General features: G+C 43.7%; 2 protein-coding genes across 2 annotated transcripts in view; one reads left to right on the forward strand and one right to left on the reverse strand.

The window, feature by feature from the left end:
- Positions 1-14901, forward strand: part of GALNT15 (polypeptide N-acetylgalactosaminyltransferase 15) — a 59459-nt gene that overhangs the window by 33668 nt on the left and 10890 nt on the right. The window contains exons 4-5 of the mRNA XM_004385275.2: positions 3924-4091; positions 12297-12414. Of these exons, the coding sequence (XP_004385332.1) occupies positions 3924-4091; positions 12297-12414 (286 nt within the window). The remainder of the gene's footprint in view (positions 1-3923; positions 4092-12296; positions 12415-14901) is intronic.
- LOC111822173 (tripartite motif-containing protein 77-like) lies at positions 13850-14677 on the reverse strand. Its single transcript, XM_023739565.1, is given in 1 exon segment — positions 13850-14677. A coding segment is annotated over 1 exon segment (828 nt).

Raw genomic sequence — 14901 nt, forward strand, 5'->3', positions numbered from 1 at the left:
TACCACTTCCTCGTGCAACTCAAACAGTGCCTAAACGCGTCTTGTCAACTAGTTCCCTCATTCTGAATATTCCATTCAGGAAAACCAAACCCTGATGGCTAGCCCACCTTAGACCATGTCAGGTACACTCCTTAGAGCTGGAGCAGGCCTGTCATACAGTAGGAGTTCAATAAATGATTATTATTGATGGTCCCCAGCAGATAGAGCTGATGCTAGAACCTAAGCCTTATGAATTCTCTTCTTGCATTCCTACTCATGGTAAATGTATACCGTCTAAATTGAAGTTGGGGACAACCACATATAAGAAAAAAAATTCCCTGGGCCACATTAGGATGGATCCTGTAGGTATAGGATCCTACCAGATAGAGGAGATTTCAGACAACACAAAGTAGATTGTTAATAGTCCAACATTCCATTTTAATAAAGAAAAGCAAGCAGAGCTCTAGCAAGACCAAGACAGATTAATTTTGCCCAATTCCATGACACAGATTACTGCCCACTCTCTGGAGCCCTGGTGGCACAGTGGTTAAGAGCTACAACTGCTAACCATAAAGGTCAGCACTTCGAATCCACGAGCTGCTCCTTGGAAACCGTATGGGGCAGTTTCACCCTGTCCTATACAGTCACTATGAGTCGGAATCAACTTGACAGGTTTGGTCTTGGCTCACCTCTCATAAGAAAAGGATACTTGCATAAATTCAGCACCAGAACTAGGAAAAGAAAATGAATAAGCTCTACAAGGCCATCTTTGATTCTGTCCCATGCAAAGGACTGTCTCAACATTATAATGACTGGGTATCATTTGAAGTCAAACTCTTAATTTGCCTTGCCCATTCCCCATTCCATTCCTATCCTGGTATCACAGATGAAAGGCTGTCAAAGGGACCTTTAAGATAATTTAGTCCCACTTTGTGGAGCTTATAAAGGCTTAAAAGAAGATAAGCCTTGTATTTGACTGAGAGTTAAAACTCTACTCACAAGGAAGAAGGTGAGTGAATGATGAAGTAAGCAGATACTTCTAGCTCCTTCCAAGTCAAGTGGGGTAGCTTTGCTATTTTGCTCTGAGTGAATTCCAAGAACACCAGATACATCTGTAAGTACAAAAACACAAAGCTAAATATAAGTTTGTTGGTCTTGTTTTTTTTAAATTAATTACCATTTCTGAGTCACCAGACTGCAGTTACTCACTGAATCAGCCCTGTTTAGGCAACTTCCATGGTCTATGAAAATAAAATCCAAAGCAGAAAGCACCGGTGACCCTCTCACCCCATGCACTGACATTTTATTCTTCATCTCTATCCAAAGTATACTCAAGGAGGCTCCCAATTAATCACTTATGTACCTGGTTAAAAGGAGCCCTGATGGCACAGTGGTTAATTGCTCAGCTGATAATCCAGAGGTTGGTGGTTCAAACCCACCAGCTGCTTCATGGGAGAAAGATGTGACAGTCTGCTTCCATCAAGATTACAGCCTTGGAAACCCTGTGGGGCAGTTCTACTCTGTCCTACAGGGTCACCATGAGTTGGAATGAGTCAAAAGGTTAATGGGTACCTGGTAAAAATAGAGGGAAAAGGAGAGTTCAGAAAGGAAACAATGGTATTGGGAATCAGGAACGATGCTATATTAAAAATGAACTTTACATATGACCCTGAGCTTCTAACAAGTCAAAGCAAAAAGAAATAACGACAAATTTTACAGTTCTCATTTTCTGATAAAAAGTAATGCACACTTTGTCAGAAGGACATAGCACAAAATTCTAGGATGAATGATTACGTGAATGCTTGAATGCAATTTCCTTTCTTGACCTGCTATGATTAGTGAAGATGGCACAGATTTGATGCGATTCTTCAAAATTCAGTCATACAGCTTCCCCTGGCTCTTGATTCTGAAATTCCACAAAATGCTTTGCCAATAGCCAAATCCATCCCGTCTGCCTGGCTCATTCCAGAGTAAATGGAGACTTGGAGGAGGTCTGGTTGCCCTCCTTTCCTTCTTGCTCTTTCACCTCATAGGTCAGCACAGGGATCCCAAAATAGTGGGGACCCAGAGAATAGACTTCCCCTTGCCTTCCAGCGGGAACAATGCAGAAAAGACAGGAAAAGCCAGTCAAGACCCTTGCTCTAAACACAGACCCACGACTCCTCACACCATTGTCTGTCACTTAGGGCCACACACATTAGCGCAGATAACTGAATTCCAGGACAACCCAGCCCTCTCTGTGCGGCCTGGCCTTGTGCGAACCCGGCTGTCTCTGAGATGGATGGAACAGAGATGGAAATAGACCCGAGTGTAAACACACCATGGCTAGCATCTCTCCTTCCAGGAATCTTAGCTACCCGAGTTCAGGCCTGATCCATTCATATTGCAGATTTTAGAAGTAAGTGTCTTGAGAGGCCAGGGGGAGGGGGTCAGAAACAGTGGGGAGCAGTTCCTGGTACATCTGGGTGATTGTTTGGGTAAAAGGTGAAGTTTCTGGTGTGTACCAATTTCCCATATCACCCTCTCTGAGGTTATATCATCAGGCTCTGCAATGAAAAAAAAGAAAAATGAAATGAAATTACCAGCAGCAACAGTAAATGAGCAAATAAACCTAGTCTCAGTACTTTGGTTTGCTTATAGACACCATGTCCACATACACATACACATCAACACTAGGGACACTGCCCGTTGCTGTTGAATTGATTCTGACTCATAGCGACCCCACATGTGTCAGAGAACTGTGCTCCATAAGGTTTTCAATGGCTGTAATCAGGCCTTTCTTCCACGGCACCACTTGTTGGATTCAAACCACCAACCTTTTTGTTAGCGGCCAAGCTACAAGCCATTTGCACCACCAGGAACCTGAGGGACACTTTGAGGGTTGGCAATCCTGATTCCTCGAGCCTGTCAAGTTTTATGATACACGGAAAAACAGGAAGTATACCCTAGGGCAGAGGTCCATGTGCCGCCTGAAATTGTCACAATGTTTTATATATGAACCTTTTTCTGATGAGTGACCCATAGTTTCGCGTTGATTCTCAAAAGGCTCAAAGACCTCAAGAAAAGTTAAGAACCACTGTCCTGTAACATTACTACTGGGAAAGACTTTTTTGGGAAGTAGTTAAACCTTCCATTTTATAAATGAGGAAACTCCAGCCCAGCAATTATCTCAAGACCCCATGCAGCTCATTAGTGGCAGAGCTGAGCCTAGGCCCCCATTCCCCTGTTTCCTGATGTTGTCAAAAGAGGCTTTTAAAGAAAGAAAGAGGCAAGCATGCTCTTTAGGGAAGTAGACCCCATTTCCTCATAGAAAAACATATTTTCTAGAACAGCACTGTCCAACAGAAATATAACACGAGCCACATATGTAACTTTAAGTTTTCTGGTAGCCACATTTAAAAGTAAAAAGAAAAAGATGAAATCAGTATTAATAATATGCTTTAATTAACCCAATATATGCAAAAAATTACCCATTCAATATATAATCAATAAAAAAAATTGAGATATTGTATAAACTTTTTTGGTACTAAGTCTTCTAAATCCAGGGTATATTTTAATCTCATAGCATATCTCAAACCATATTTTAAATGCCCCATAGCCACATGTGGCTAAAACAACAACAGAAAAACCAAACCCATCGTCATTAAGTCAATTCTGACTCATGGCAACCCATGCGTTACACAGTAGAACTGCTCCGTAGGGTTTTCTTGGCTTTAGTCTTTATGGAAGCAGATCACCAGGCCTTTCTTCTGTGGCACTGCTGGGTGGGTTTGAACTGCCAACATTTAGGATAGTAGTTGAGCACAAACAGTTTGTGCCACTTAGGGACCTTGTCACATGTGGCTAGTGGCTGCCATATAGGGCAGTGCATGTCTAGATTATCCTTCTTTCCTTCAGCAACTAAATGATTTGTATCCCCTTACATAATTCCACAATTTTTTCAGAAGCCGGGTGGTGTCTCCAGTCATAGATGTGATTGACTGGAAGACTTTCCAGTATTACCCATCCGAGGACCTGCAACGTGGGGTGTTGGACTGGAAGCTGGATTTCCACTGGGAGCCTTTGCCAGAGCATGAAAGGAAGGCCCTCCAGTCTCCCATCAGCCCCATCAGGTAAGGCCCTGCCACCCAACCTGCTCTTCCTTTGCTTGCTTAGGATGAACTCTGCAGCTAACCTTGACTCCACCGGTTTCCTAGTAAATTACTTAATCTGTGTCTCAGTTTCCTCATCAGTAAATTGATGATAACAATAGTACTTACCTTGTAGAATTGTTGTGATTGAATGAGTTGATACATGAAAAGCATTTAGAGTACCAGGCACTCAGCTCTGGTGTTGTTATTATTGTTGTTAGTGGAGTGCAGTGATCTTCCAGTTAGCTCCTAGGGATGCCCCAGAGGGGGAAGCAAAAGAGCCAGAGCTGGGATCTTGACCCAACTCTAACTCACCAGGTAACATTGGAAACTCCCTGGCCTCAAATCCCTTCTCAGTAAAAAGGAAGAATTTAACAAGGTGAATGCTAAGATACCATGTTGTTGTTGTTGTTAGGTGCCGTTGAGTCGGTTCCACTCATAGCGACCCTATGTACAACAGAACAAAGCACTGCCCGGTCCTGGGCCAAGGTACGCCAAGTCTCAAAATATTTTATGGGTTGTTCTCGCATGTTTGGATTTTGGACAACTATTCTATTTAAGGAGATGTTCTAGTTATCTTCTGCTGCATAACAAACCAAACAAACGTAGTGTTGTAAAACAACAACCACTTTGTTAAGCTCATGGATTCTGTAGGTCATGAATTCTGAAAGCAGCCAGGGGTTTTGGTAGTCTCTGCTTCACAGTGTCTGAGGCCTCAACCAGGAAGATTAGATGAGCCAGGAATGGCTCAACAGCTGAGGCTGGAATCTTCTGGTGTTTCGTTCTCTCTCAAGTCTAATGGTCAGTGTTGGCTGTTAGCCAGGACCTCAGCTGGGGCTGTTGACTGGGATTGCTTCATGGGTTCTCTCCATGAGGTCTCTTCACATGGGCTCATTGAGGCTTGCTACGCATGGCACTGGGCTCCAAGAGCAAGTACCCAAAGGAGCCAGGTGAAGCAAGCTGTACCTCGTTTTATGACCAAGCCACAGAAGTCACCTTGAGTCACTTCCATCAGGGTTGCAGGTGCACCCAGGTGCACAGGAAGGAAACAGAGACCCCCACCTCTCAATGGAAGCAGTGTCAATGTCACATTGCAAGAGGAGCCTGTGGGATCAGAGATCTTGTGGAGTACATGGAAACTACCATCTGCCTCGGTATACCTCCATCATATACTCCTCAACACCAAGCAATTATCTAAGTCATTTTGCAGTGCTGACCACATGCTTAGCACAGAGACACAGATGAAGACGTTAGACACAAACAGGCCTTCCAAGGGCCTTCCCAAGGGAATGTACCTATAGCAACAGAAGTTTGATCAGCCACAGCTCAGATGTGCAAAAACAATGTTCTTTATTTTCGAAGAGAATTAGATAATTTCTATCTTGAGCTTCTTAATGACAGAACACTTCCAGGAAAATTAGTCAAATTCAGTGATACCTTAGTCATCTTATGTTTAAATCTGTCATCCAGGTATTTCCTCCTCCCCTGCCTCCCTGGAGTTGATTGTGAGCTCCAGGCTTCTGTGGAGGCAGCGTTGGTGGGGAGGGAGATCCCATCTCAGGCCCAAGCTGTCCTGAATTGATATTGGCCAAACCCACCACCACATATCACATCCTCCAGCTGCATGACTGACACATCTGCACCCTCCACGCCAACACTGGCCAGGGTCCCATCCTCTCCCAGCCTCCAATGGCTAACCCACACTGCTCTCCTCACAGTCTGGGGCCTCTACGGAGCTGCACCACCATCTTCTGCCTAGTGTCCCATGACACCATCTGTACCCCCGTCTCCTGTCACCTGTAGCAGAGGGGGGCTTCTAGGCTTCCAGGGCAGTCACCTGAAAGGTGCCTTCTGTTCTCAGATCCCCAAATGTCAAGTGCAGGACCAAGTTCCTCCAGGAATTAACCCCGAAGAGGCCCTTCTCAGGGACTTACCTACATCTCCATCCTCTTGATGAGGCAGTGGTGGTTCAGTGGTAGAATTTTGCCTTCCATGTGAGAGACCTGGATTCGATTCCTGACCAATGCACCTCATGTGCAGCCCTCACCTGTCTGTCAGTGGAGACTTGTGTGTTGCTATGATGCTGAACAGGTTTCAGGGGAGCTTCCAAACTAAGACAGACTAGGAAGAAAGGCCTGGGTGATATAATTCTGAAAATCAGCCAATGACAACCCTAGGGACCACAATGGTCCCATCCCAAACCCATTATGGGGATGGGGCAGGCTTAGGCAGTGTTTTATTCGGTTGAGATTGCCATGAGTCGAGGCCAACTCAACAGCAGTCAACAACAGCATCCTCTTGATCTTCTCTCTGGCTCCCTCTTCTCTCCCCAGGTCACAGAATTGTACTGAGTTTGTGCTACAGAAAATATTTGCTCTGCCAGTATGGTACCTCATCTTATGCTTAAACAATGGCTTTGTTTTTTTAAACTTTGAAGTTAAGTATATGGTGTCTTTGTTCTTGGCTCTTAAGGTGATGCCTGCCTCTGGCCTTGAGATCTTTGTGATTCTAGGATGGAAGGTTCATGATGTCAAGATGCAAATCTTCTCCCTTGGGTGCTTATTGCTGTAGCACAGAAGAGCTCTGTTCAAGTGTTCTGTCACGTCCTTGCTTGTCCATCAGCATCTTCTGAGGGTCTGTTTTGTGCTGACACAAGCATGGAAAGATAAGGTCTCATTTATAGTGTGGAAAGGGTGGTCAACAGTGAGATGAGTGCTGGAATGGGGAGGGGTCTTCATGGGGTGCTAGGAGAGGTGCTCATTTGGGGGAACAATTTATTCTGCCCCTGGTGGAAGCAAATGGATTCTGTTCAAGAGAATGAATGTGTCAGAGGGTCTGTGGCTAACCTGAGGCAAAGGGCTCTTGACCCCAGGCACTGACCCTCTCAGGAGCCTTCTTCAAGGCCTCAGTGCTGGAAAATCCTTGGGTATCTCTGGGGGCTGCACTCTAGGTCACTATTCCCAGCTGGAACCACCCTCAGCCAAAGTCAGTGCCTCTCAGTTCCAGCCATAGCAGGCCCAGCCATCTTTGCCCTGGCAACCGATGCTGCCCTGAGACCCAGCTGCTGTGTAGGTCTCAATGAGGCCTTGGGCTCCACACCTAGGGCCCAGACAGCCAGACCCCTCCTCACACAGGCTCTTCTATTTCTATCCACATCTCCCCCACTCTGGATGCTCAGACATCATGGCCCTGCCCTCAGCAGTCTGGTTGTTGTTGTTGTTGTTGTTAGGTGCCATTGAGTTGGTTCCAACTCATGGTGACCCTATGGACAACTCATAGTTACCCTATGGACAACAGAATGAAACACTGCCTGGTCCTGAGCCATCCTCACAGTTGTTGTTATGCTTGAGCCCATTGCTGCAGCCACTGTGTCAATCCATCTCATTGAGGGTCTTCCTCTTTTTCGCTGACCCTCTACTTTACCAAGAATACTTCTCCAGGGACTGATGCCTCCTGATAAAATGTCCAACATAAGTGAGACATAGTCATGCCATCCTTGCTTCTAATGAGCATTCTGGTTGTATTTCTTCCGAGACAGATTTGTTCCCTTTTTTGGCAGTCCATGGTATATTTAATATTCTTCGCCAACACCACAATTCAGAGGCATCAATTCTTCTTTGGTATTCCTTATTCAGTGTCCAGCTTTCACATGCATATGAAGCAATTGAAAACACCATGGCTTGGGTCAGGCACACCTTAGTCTTCAAGGTGACTTCTTTGCCTTTCAACACTTTAAAGAGGTCTTTTGCAGCAGATTTGCCCAATGCAATGAGTCTTTTGATTTCTTGACTGCTGCTTCCATGGGTGTTAATTGTGGATCTAAGTAAACTGAAATCCTTGACAACTTCAATCTTTTCTCCATTTATCATGATGTTGCTTATTGGTCCAGTTGTGACAATTTTTGTTTTGTTTATGTTGAGGTGTAATCCATACTGAAGGCTGTAGTCTTTGATCTTCATCAGTAGGTGCTTCAAGACCTCTTCACTTTCAGCAAGCAAGGTTGTGTCATCTGCATAACACAGGTTGTTAATGCATCTTCCTCCAATCTTGATGCCCCATTCTTCACAGAGTCCAGTTTCTCAGATTATTTGCTCAGCATACAGATTGAACAGGTATGGTGAAAGGATACAACCCTGATGCACACCCTTCCTGACTTTAAACCACGCAGTATCCCCTTGTTCTGTTGGAATGACTGCCTCTTGATCTGTGTACAGGTTTCTCATGAGCACAATTAAGTGTTCTGGAATTCCGATTCTTCGCAATGTTATCCATAATTTGTTATTCAAATGTCTTTGCATAGTCGATAAAACACAGGTAAACATCTCTCTGGTATTCCCTGCTTTCTGCCAGGATCCCTCTGACGTCAGCAATATCCCTGGTTCCACGACCTCTTCTGAATCCAGCTTGAATTTCTCGCAGTTCCCTGTCCATATATTGCTACAACTGCTTTTGAATGATCTTCAGTAAAATTTTACTTACATGTGATATTAAAGATATTGTTCGATAATTTCTGCATTCAGTTGGATCAGCTTTTTTGGGAATGGGCATAAATATGGATCTCTTCCAATCAGCTGGCCAGGTAGCTGTCTTCCAAAAGTTTTGGCATAGATGAGCAAGCCCTTCCAGCAGTACATCCGTTTGTTGAAACATCTCAATCGATAGTCTGTCAATTCCTAGAGCCTTGTTTTTTCGCTAATGCCTTCAGTGCAGCTTGGACTTCTTCCTTCAGTACCATCAGCTCCTGATCATATGCTACCTCCTGCAATGACTGAACATCAACCATTTCTTTTTGGTATAATGACTCTGTGTATTCCTTCCATCTTCTTTTGATGCTTCCTGGGTAGTTTGATATTTTCCCTGTAGAATTCTTCACTATTGCCACTCGCAGCTTGAATTTTTCCTTCAGTTCTTTCAGCTTGAGAAATGCCGAGCATGTTCTTCCCTTTTGGTTTTCTCCAGCTCTTTGCACATGTCATTATAATACTTTACTTTGTCTTCTCGAGCTGCCCTTTGAAATCTTCTGTTCTTTTCTTCTACTTCATCATTTCTTCCTTTTGCTTTAGCTACTCGACGTTCAAGAGCAAGTTTCAGAGTCTCTTCTGCCATCCATTTTGGTCTTTTCTTTCTTTCCTGTCTTTTTAAATGACCTCTTGCTTTCTTCATGTATGATGTCCTTGATGTCATCCCACAACTCAGCTGGTCTTTGGTCATTAGTGTTCAACATGTCAAATCCATTCTTGAAGTGATCTCTAAATTCAGATGGAATATACCCAAGGTCGTACTTTGGCTTTTGTGGACTTGTTCTAATTTTCTTCAGTTTCAACTTGAACTTGCATATGAGCAATTGATGGTCTGTTCCACAGTCGGCCCCCGACCTTGTTCTGATGTGTCTGTCAGTTTGTCATAATGTGGAGGCTTGCGTGTTGCTGTGATGCTGGAAGCTATGCCACCAGTATTCAGATACCAGCAGGGTCACCCATGGCACACAAGTTTCAGCTGACCTTCCGGACTAAGACAGACTAGGAAGAAGGACCCGGTGGTCTACATCTGAAAAAATTAGCCAGTGAAAACCTTATGAATAACAGCAGAACACTGTCTGATATAGTGCCAGAAGATGAGCCCCCCAGGTTGGAAGGCACTCAAAAGATGACTGGGGAAGAGCTGTCTCCTCAAAGTAGAGTTGACCTTAATGAAGTGGATGGAGTCAAGATTTCAGGACCTTCATTGGCTGATGTGGCACGACTCAAAATGAGAAGAAACAGCTGCAAACATCCATTAATGATTGGAACATGGAATGTATGAAGTATGAATCTAGGAAAATTGGAAATCATCCAAAATGAAATGGAAGGCATAAACATCAATATCCTAGGCATTAGGGCATTGGTGAACTGAAATGGACTGGTATTGGCCATTTTGAATCAGACAATCATATGGTCTACTATGCTGGCTATGACAACTTGAAACGGAATGACATTGCATTCATGGTCAAAAAGAACATTTCAAGGTCTATCCTGAAGTACAATGCTGTCAGTGATAGGATAATATCCATATGCCTACAAGGAAGACCAGTGAATACAACTATTATTCAAATTTACGCACCAACCACCAAGGCCAAAGTTGAAGAAACTGAAGATTTTTACCAACTTCTGCAGTCTGAAATTGATCAAACATGCAATCAAGACACGTTGATAATTACTAGTGATTGGAATGGGAAAGTTGGAAACGAAGAAGAATCGGTAGTTGGAAAATTTGGCCTTGGTGATAGAAATGATGCCGGAGATCGCATGATAAAATTTTGCAAGACCAACGACTTCTTCATTGCCAATACCTTTTTTCACCAGCAGTCTGGTTAGAGAGCACCAAATGAGGAATAACGACATGATTGGGTGCAGACTACATATAGATGCAGAGAAAATTCCAGAAAGAAAATGATCATTTGTAATATGAAAATGATAATAATAAGTAATATTTACTGAGCATGTACTATGTGCTAAATGCTGATATAAACACATTACACACATTAAGTCAAACTTCTGTGAAGCAGTTACTGTTACGAATCCCATTTTACAGATGTAAAAACTGAGTACATATGGCTTAAATAACTTGCCCAACTTCATAAAGTTAATAAGAAGTAGATTCAGAATTAAAACCAGGACAGTCAGGCTTCTGAGACCACACTGCTATACTATGCTGGGTTTTAAATACAAGTCTACAGTCCAATTTTCTCCAATTTTAAAATCTGAGGGACTATGAAAACTAAAAGAAGCCCTGGTGGCACCGTGGTTAAGCACTTGGCTGCTAACTGAAAGGTCAGAAAGATGTGGCAGTCTGCTTCCATAAAGATTTACAGCCTTGGAAACCCTATGGGGCAGTTCTACCCTGTCCTATAGGGTTGCTATGAGTTGGAATCAACTTGATGGCAACGAGTATGAAAACTAAACATTTTTCATAACTCATCTGATGGCAGAAGCCACCCTGAAGTGACGTGGGTGTCTGCATAGCCTTTGTCCCACTTACTGTGACTATTCATATGTTTCACTGAAGAAATATTAATACATTTGATTAAGGAGTGCTGGCCCAGACCCTAGTATAGCTGTTATGTAATATATGACGTGTGCCCCTTTTTAAAATCCAAAAAAATTCTGAATTCAAAACACGCTGGCCCCATACATTGCACATAAGGGCTAGTGGACCTGTAATACCAAAATTTAGTGAGCACTTAAAATGTGGCCCGCACAAGGCTGAGCACTTTACATGACTTCTCTAATCCTCCCAAAACCCTATTATGAAACACTCTTGTTGTCCCCAATTTCAAGGCGAGGGAGCTGAGTTCAGAGAGGTCGCATATCTCATCCAAGATCTAGTAAGTGGAAAAGTTGGAAATTGAATTTAGCAATAATGGCAACATTGGTTTTTCATATTTTGATATAACTTAAGCACCTTAAAGGCCAGTGTTTTTAATTTAATGTAATACTCTTTTTTTTTTTGGCCATTAAAAAATCCAGACTCTGAATCATTTACATCTTGAGACAGACCCAGAGTCCTGGCTACATCTTCCCGTTAAAAACTGCTTCTGAAAGATATTACTGTCATTTTAATACCCTTGTTCCAGATTTCTAGCTTCCAGGGTTTATAAGTCATGTGTGTTTCCCCCAGACCTGGGTGGAGACCTATCTACTTCCAGCATCCCTAGTAGATTCATCTTAGAACTGGGGAGTAGGTAGATGCTCATTAAGAAAAATAGAAGACAGTGAGGTAAAGAAATAGGGGAAGAGAAGGGGAAAGAGGCTGACCACTTCCCTTTATCCAGGCCGGACCCTACCTCCCTCAGGATAACTCATTATAACCCGAGGCCTTCTTCCACAAACATTTCTCCAGAGATACTCAAGGCAGAGGGTAGAGCAGCCTCAGACACGGTCCTGGGCCCTTTCTACAGGAGAAGTGCCTGAGACGGGTAGGAAAGGCCGAGACAACCATAGCTGTCTTTTTCATAAAATACTGGTATTTAGGACTTAATTAAGTAAATACTGCATTGTTCAGTCTTACAATGAAAGGCACTGAGGTCTGTCAGAGCCCAGAGTCCACTCTTAGCCACTGGCGTGCTCATCTGGTAAGCCCTAAGCCTCCCAACCTCACCTGATATGTCCGGTTCTCAGCTCCAGCCTTTTCCCCATTTTCTGTGTCCAGGAGCCCCGTGGTGCCAGGTGTGGTCGTGGCCATAGACAGAAATTACTTCCAAAACACTGGAGCGTATGACTCTCTCATGTCACTGTGGGGTGGCGAAAACCTCGAACTGTCTCTCAAGGTATGTCCTGGATGGAGGGAGGACAGAGGTGGGTTCTCTGGAGGAGAGGGTATGGTCAAAGCTTGGAGGCAGCATTAGGAATGTTACCGGTCAGGGATGAGGCCACGGGCAAGTTACAAACTCTACAACGTGATGTCTCCAACCTCCTGTTTCTTTCCCTTCCCCATCTCTCTAGTGCCCTACCTTGATATCACTCCCAGTTTTCCTCCCTCAGAACTCACTGTTCAAACCTGCTCACAGGAAAGGACATACTATCAATCTTAGTGCAAGCGACATTGTTGATTCAGTGGTAGAATTCTCACCTTCCATGTGGGAGAACTGGGTTCAATTCCTGGCCAACACACCTCATGTGCTGCCATCACCCATCTATCAGTGGGGTCTTGTGTGTTGTTATGATGCTGAACAGGTTTCCCCAGCACTTCCAGACTAAAATGGGCTAGGGAGTGTTTGGGGAGGGGGGCCACTTGACGGCCGCTAAAAACATCACCTTAGTGTAGAGGTTCTGCACACGGCACTCTGAGCGTCTCAGTAACTTTTTCACGGCACCCACAGGCCAAAACAAACACCTAACAGCCCTGTGTAGTAAGTTGTTGTTGTTAGGTGCTGTCGAGTTGGTTCCAACTCATAGAGACCCTATATACAACAGAACGAAACACTATCCTGTCTTGCACCGTCCTTACAATCCTTGTTATGCTTGAGCCCATAGTTGCAACCACTGTGTCAATCCATCTTGTTAAAGGTCTTCCTCTTTTTCACTGACCCTCCACTTTACCAAGCACGATGTCCTTCTCCAGGGACTGATCCCTCCTGATAACATGTCCAAAATATGTGAGATGCAGTTTCACCATCCTTGCTTCTAAGAAGCATTCTGTCTGTACTTCTCCCAAGACAGATTTGTTCATTCTTTTCGCAGTCCATGGTATATTTAATATTCTTCGACGACAGCGTAACTCAAAGGCGTCAATTCTTCTTCAGTCTTCCTTGTTTATTGTCCAGCTTTCACATGCACATGTAGTAAGTAGTTAGATCCAAACAACTTAATAAGCATTTTGTCCTAACAACTCAGTGCCTACTGGGCACCACACAACCTCTCAGACCTTGGAAGCAGATTGAACACCACCACCCCCCTCACTTTCTGCTCCACAGTGATTTTTGCATGACACTTGCTTTCTATCACAGCAACCTCCAAAAACCCAACCTGGCAAAGACATACATCATCAAAAGTTCTTTTTCTTTTTTTTTCCAAGAGAGTGTGTTTTTATTTAAAGAAAAGAAAATCAAATTCATGCACTTAACATTATCACATTTTTAACAACAATAAAATCAGTAGTCTAATAAATGTAGATGAAGTTAAAAGACAATCAAGTCGGTCCTAGGAAGGTTCTCAGGTATTAGCATTCTCAAACATATGGACAAGTTTCTAAACTGTCCCTGATCATTGGGGTCCATAGCAAAGGAAAGGCCTGAGAGGGGAAGAAAAGGAGCATGCAAGGAAACTACAAATGAGGGTACTATTATCCATATTAACAAAGCTCACTATACCACATTCATAATCCAGGAACACCCCTCCGTGTCCTAGAGGTCTTTCTACACACTGAGGTAAGAGTGGGGAGGAGGTGGAGAGACTGCACTGATTGTTGTCTTTGACACAAAAAAGTAGAAAAATTCCCTCGGAGTTAACCAGCATGTCATTCCTCATTTTCCAAGAATTGTTACAAAGTCTGATATCCCAGTTCCAACAGTGCCCCACATCCACCTTCTAGTAATATTTGCCAGACATGAAGGTCTTGGCACCCCAGGCAAGAAAACACTTAGGTCTTGTTGGATTGTGGGCCACATTGAGACGATCATGACTAAAGACCACATGTCTCAGATTTTCAAACACGAGAACATGGCAAGTGTGTATTTCGTGATCCAAGGAAATAAAATACACTTGGAAACGGTTGAGCCTGTATATCAATCCAGTGATGGGCAAGGAACTGAACTCTGGCTTCACAGGCTGGGACATGTGCAGTTGCACCAATTCACTTTTTTTGATCAGGTCTCCAAAATGCTGGAGCAGCTCCATGTCTGGTTTATGGCACATTTCCTTCAGCTCCTCATACATTCGTCTTAGGAGTGCCCCCTTTGGGGCCATAGTGTTTTCACTTTCCTGGAGTTGTTAAAAAATCTCGTTGCTTTCCTTTTCTAGTCTCTCTAAATATTTTTTTTTCTCTTCCCCATAGAGCAATAGATGGACATTTCGATAGTCAGTACAGGTCATCTTCCTCCGTAGATTCACAAAACCCTCTAGACAGAAGCCGCCCCTTTGGTCTCTTGTATCTACTTGACTAAGAGGCACATTCTTCACAAGTATCACTTTATGTCCCACAATCCCTGTCTGGAGAGCTGGCGTTGGAAATTCTTTTAGTTCTGGGGTGATAGAGAGACCAGGGGCCATGCTTTCTGGGGTGCCTCCAGTCTCAGTCAGACCATTAAGTCTGGTCT

The sequence above is a fragment of the Trichechus manatus genome, unplaced genomic scaffold, assembly GCF_000243295.1.
Source record: "Trichechus manatus latirostris isolate Lorelei unplaced genomic scaffold, TriManLat1.0 scaffold00136, whole genome shotgun sequence".
Lineage (NCBI taxonomy): Eukaryota > Metazoa > Chordata > Mammalia > Sirenia > Trichechidae > Trichechus > Trichechus manatus.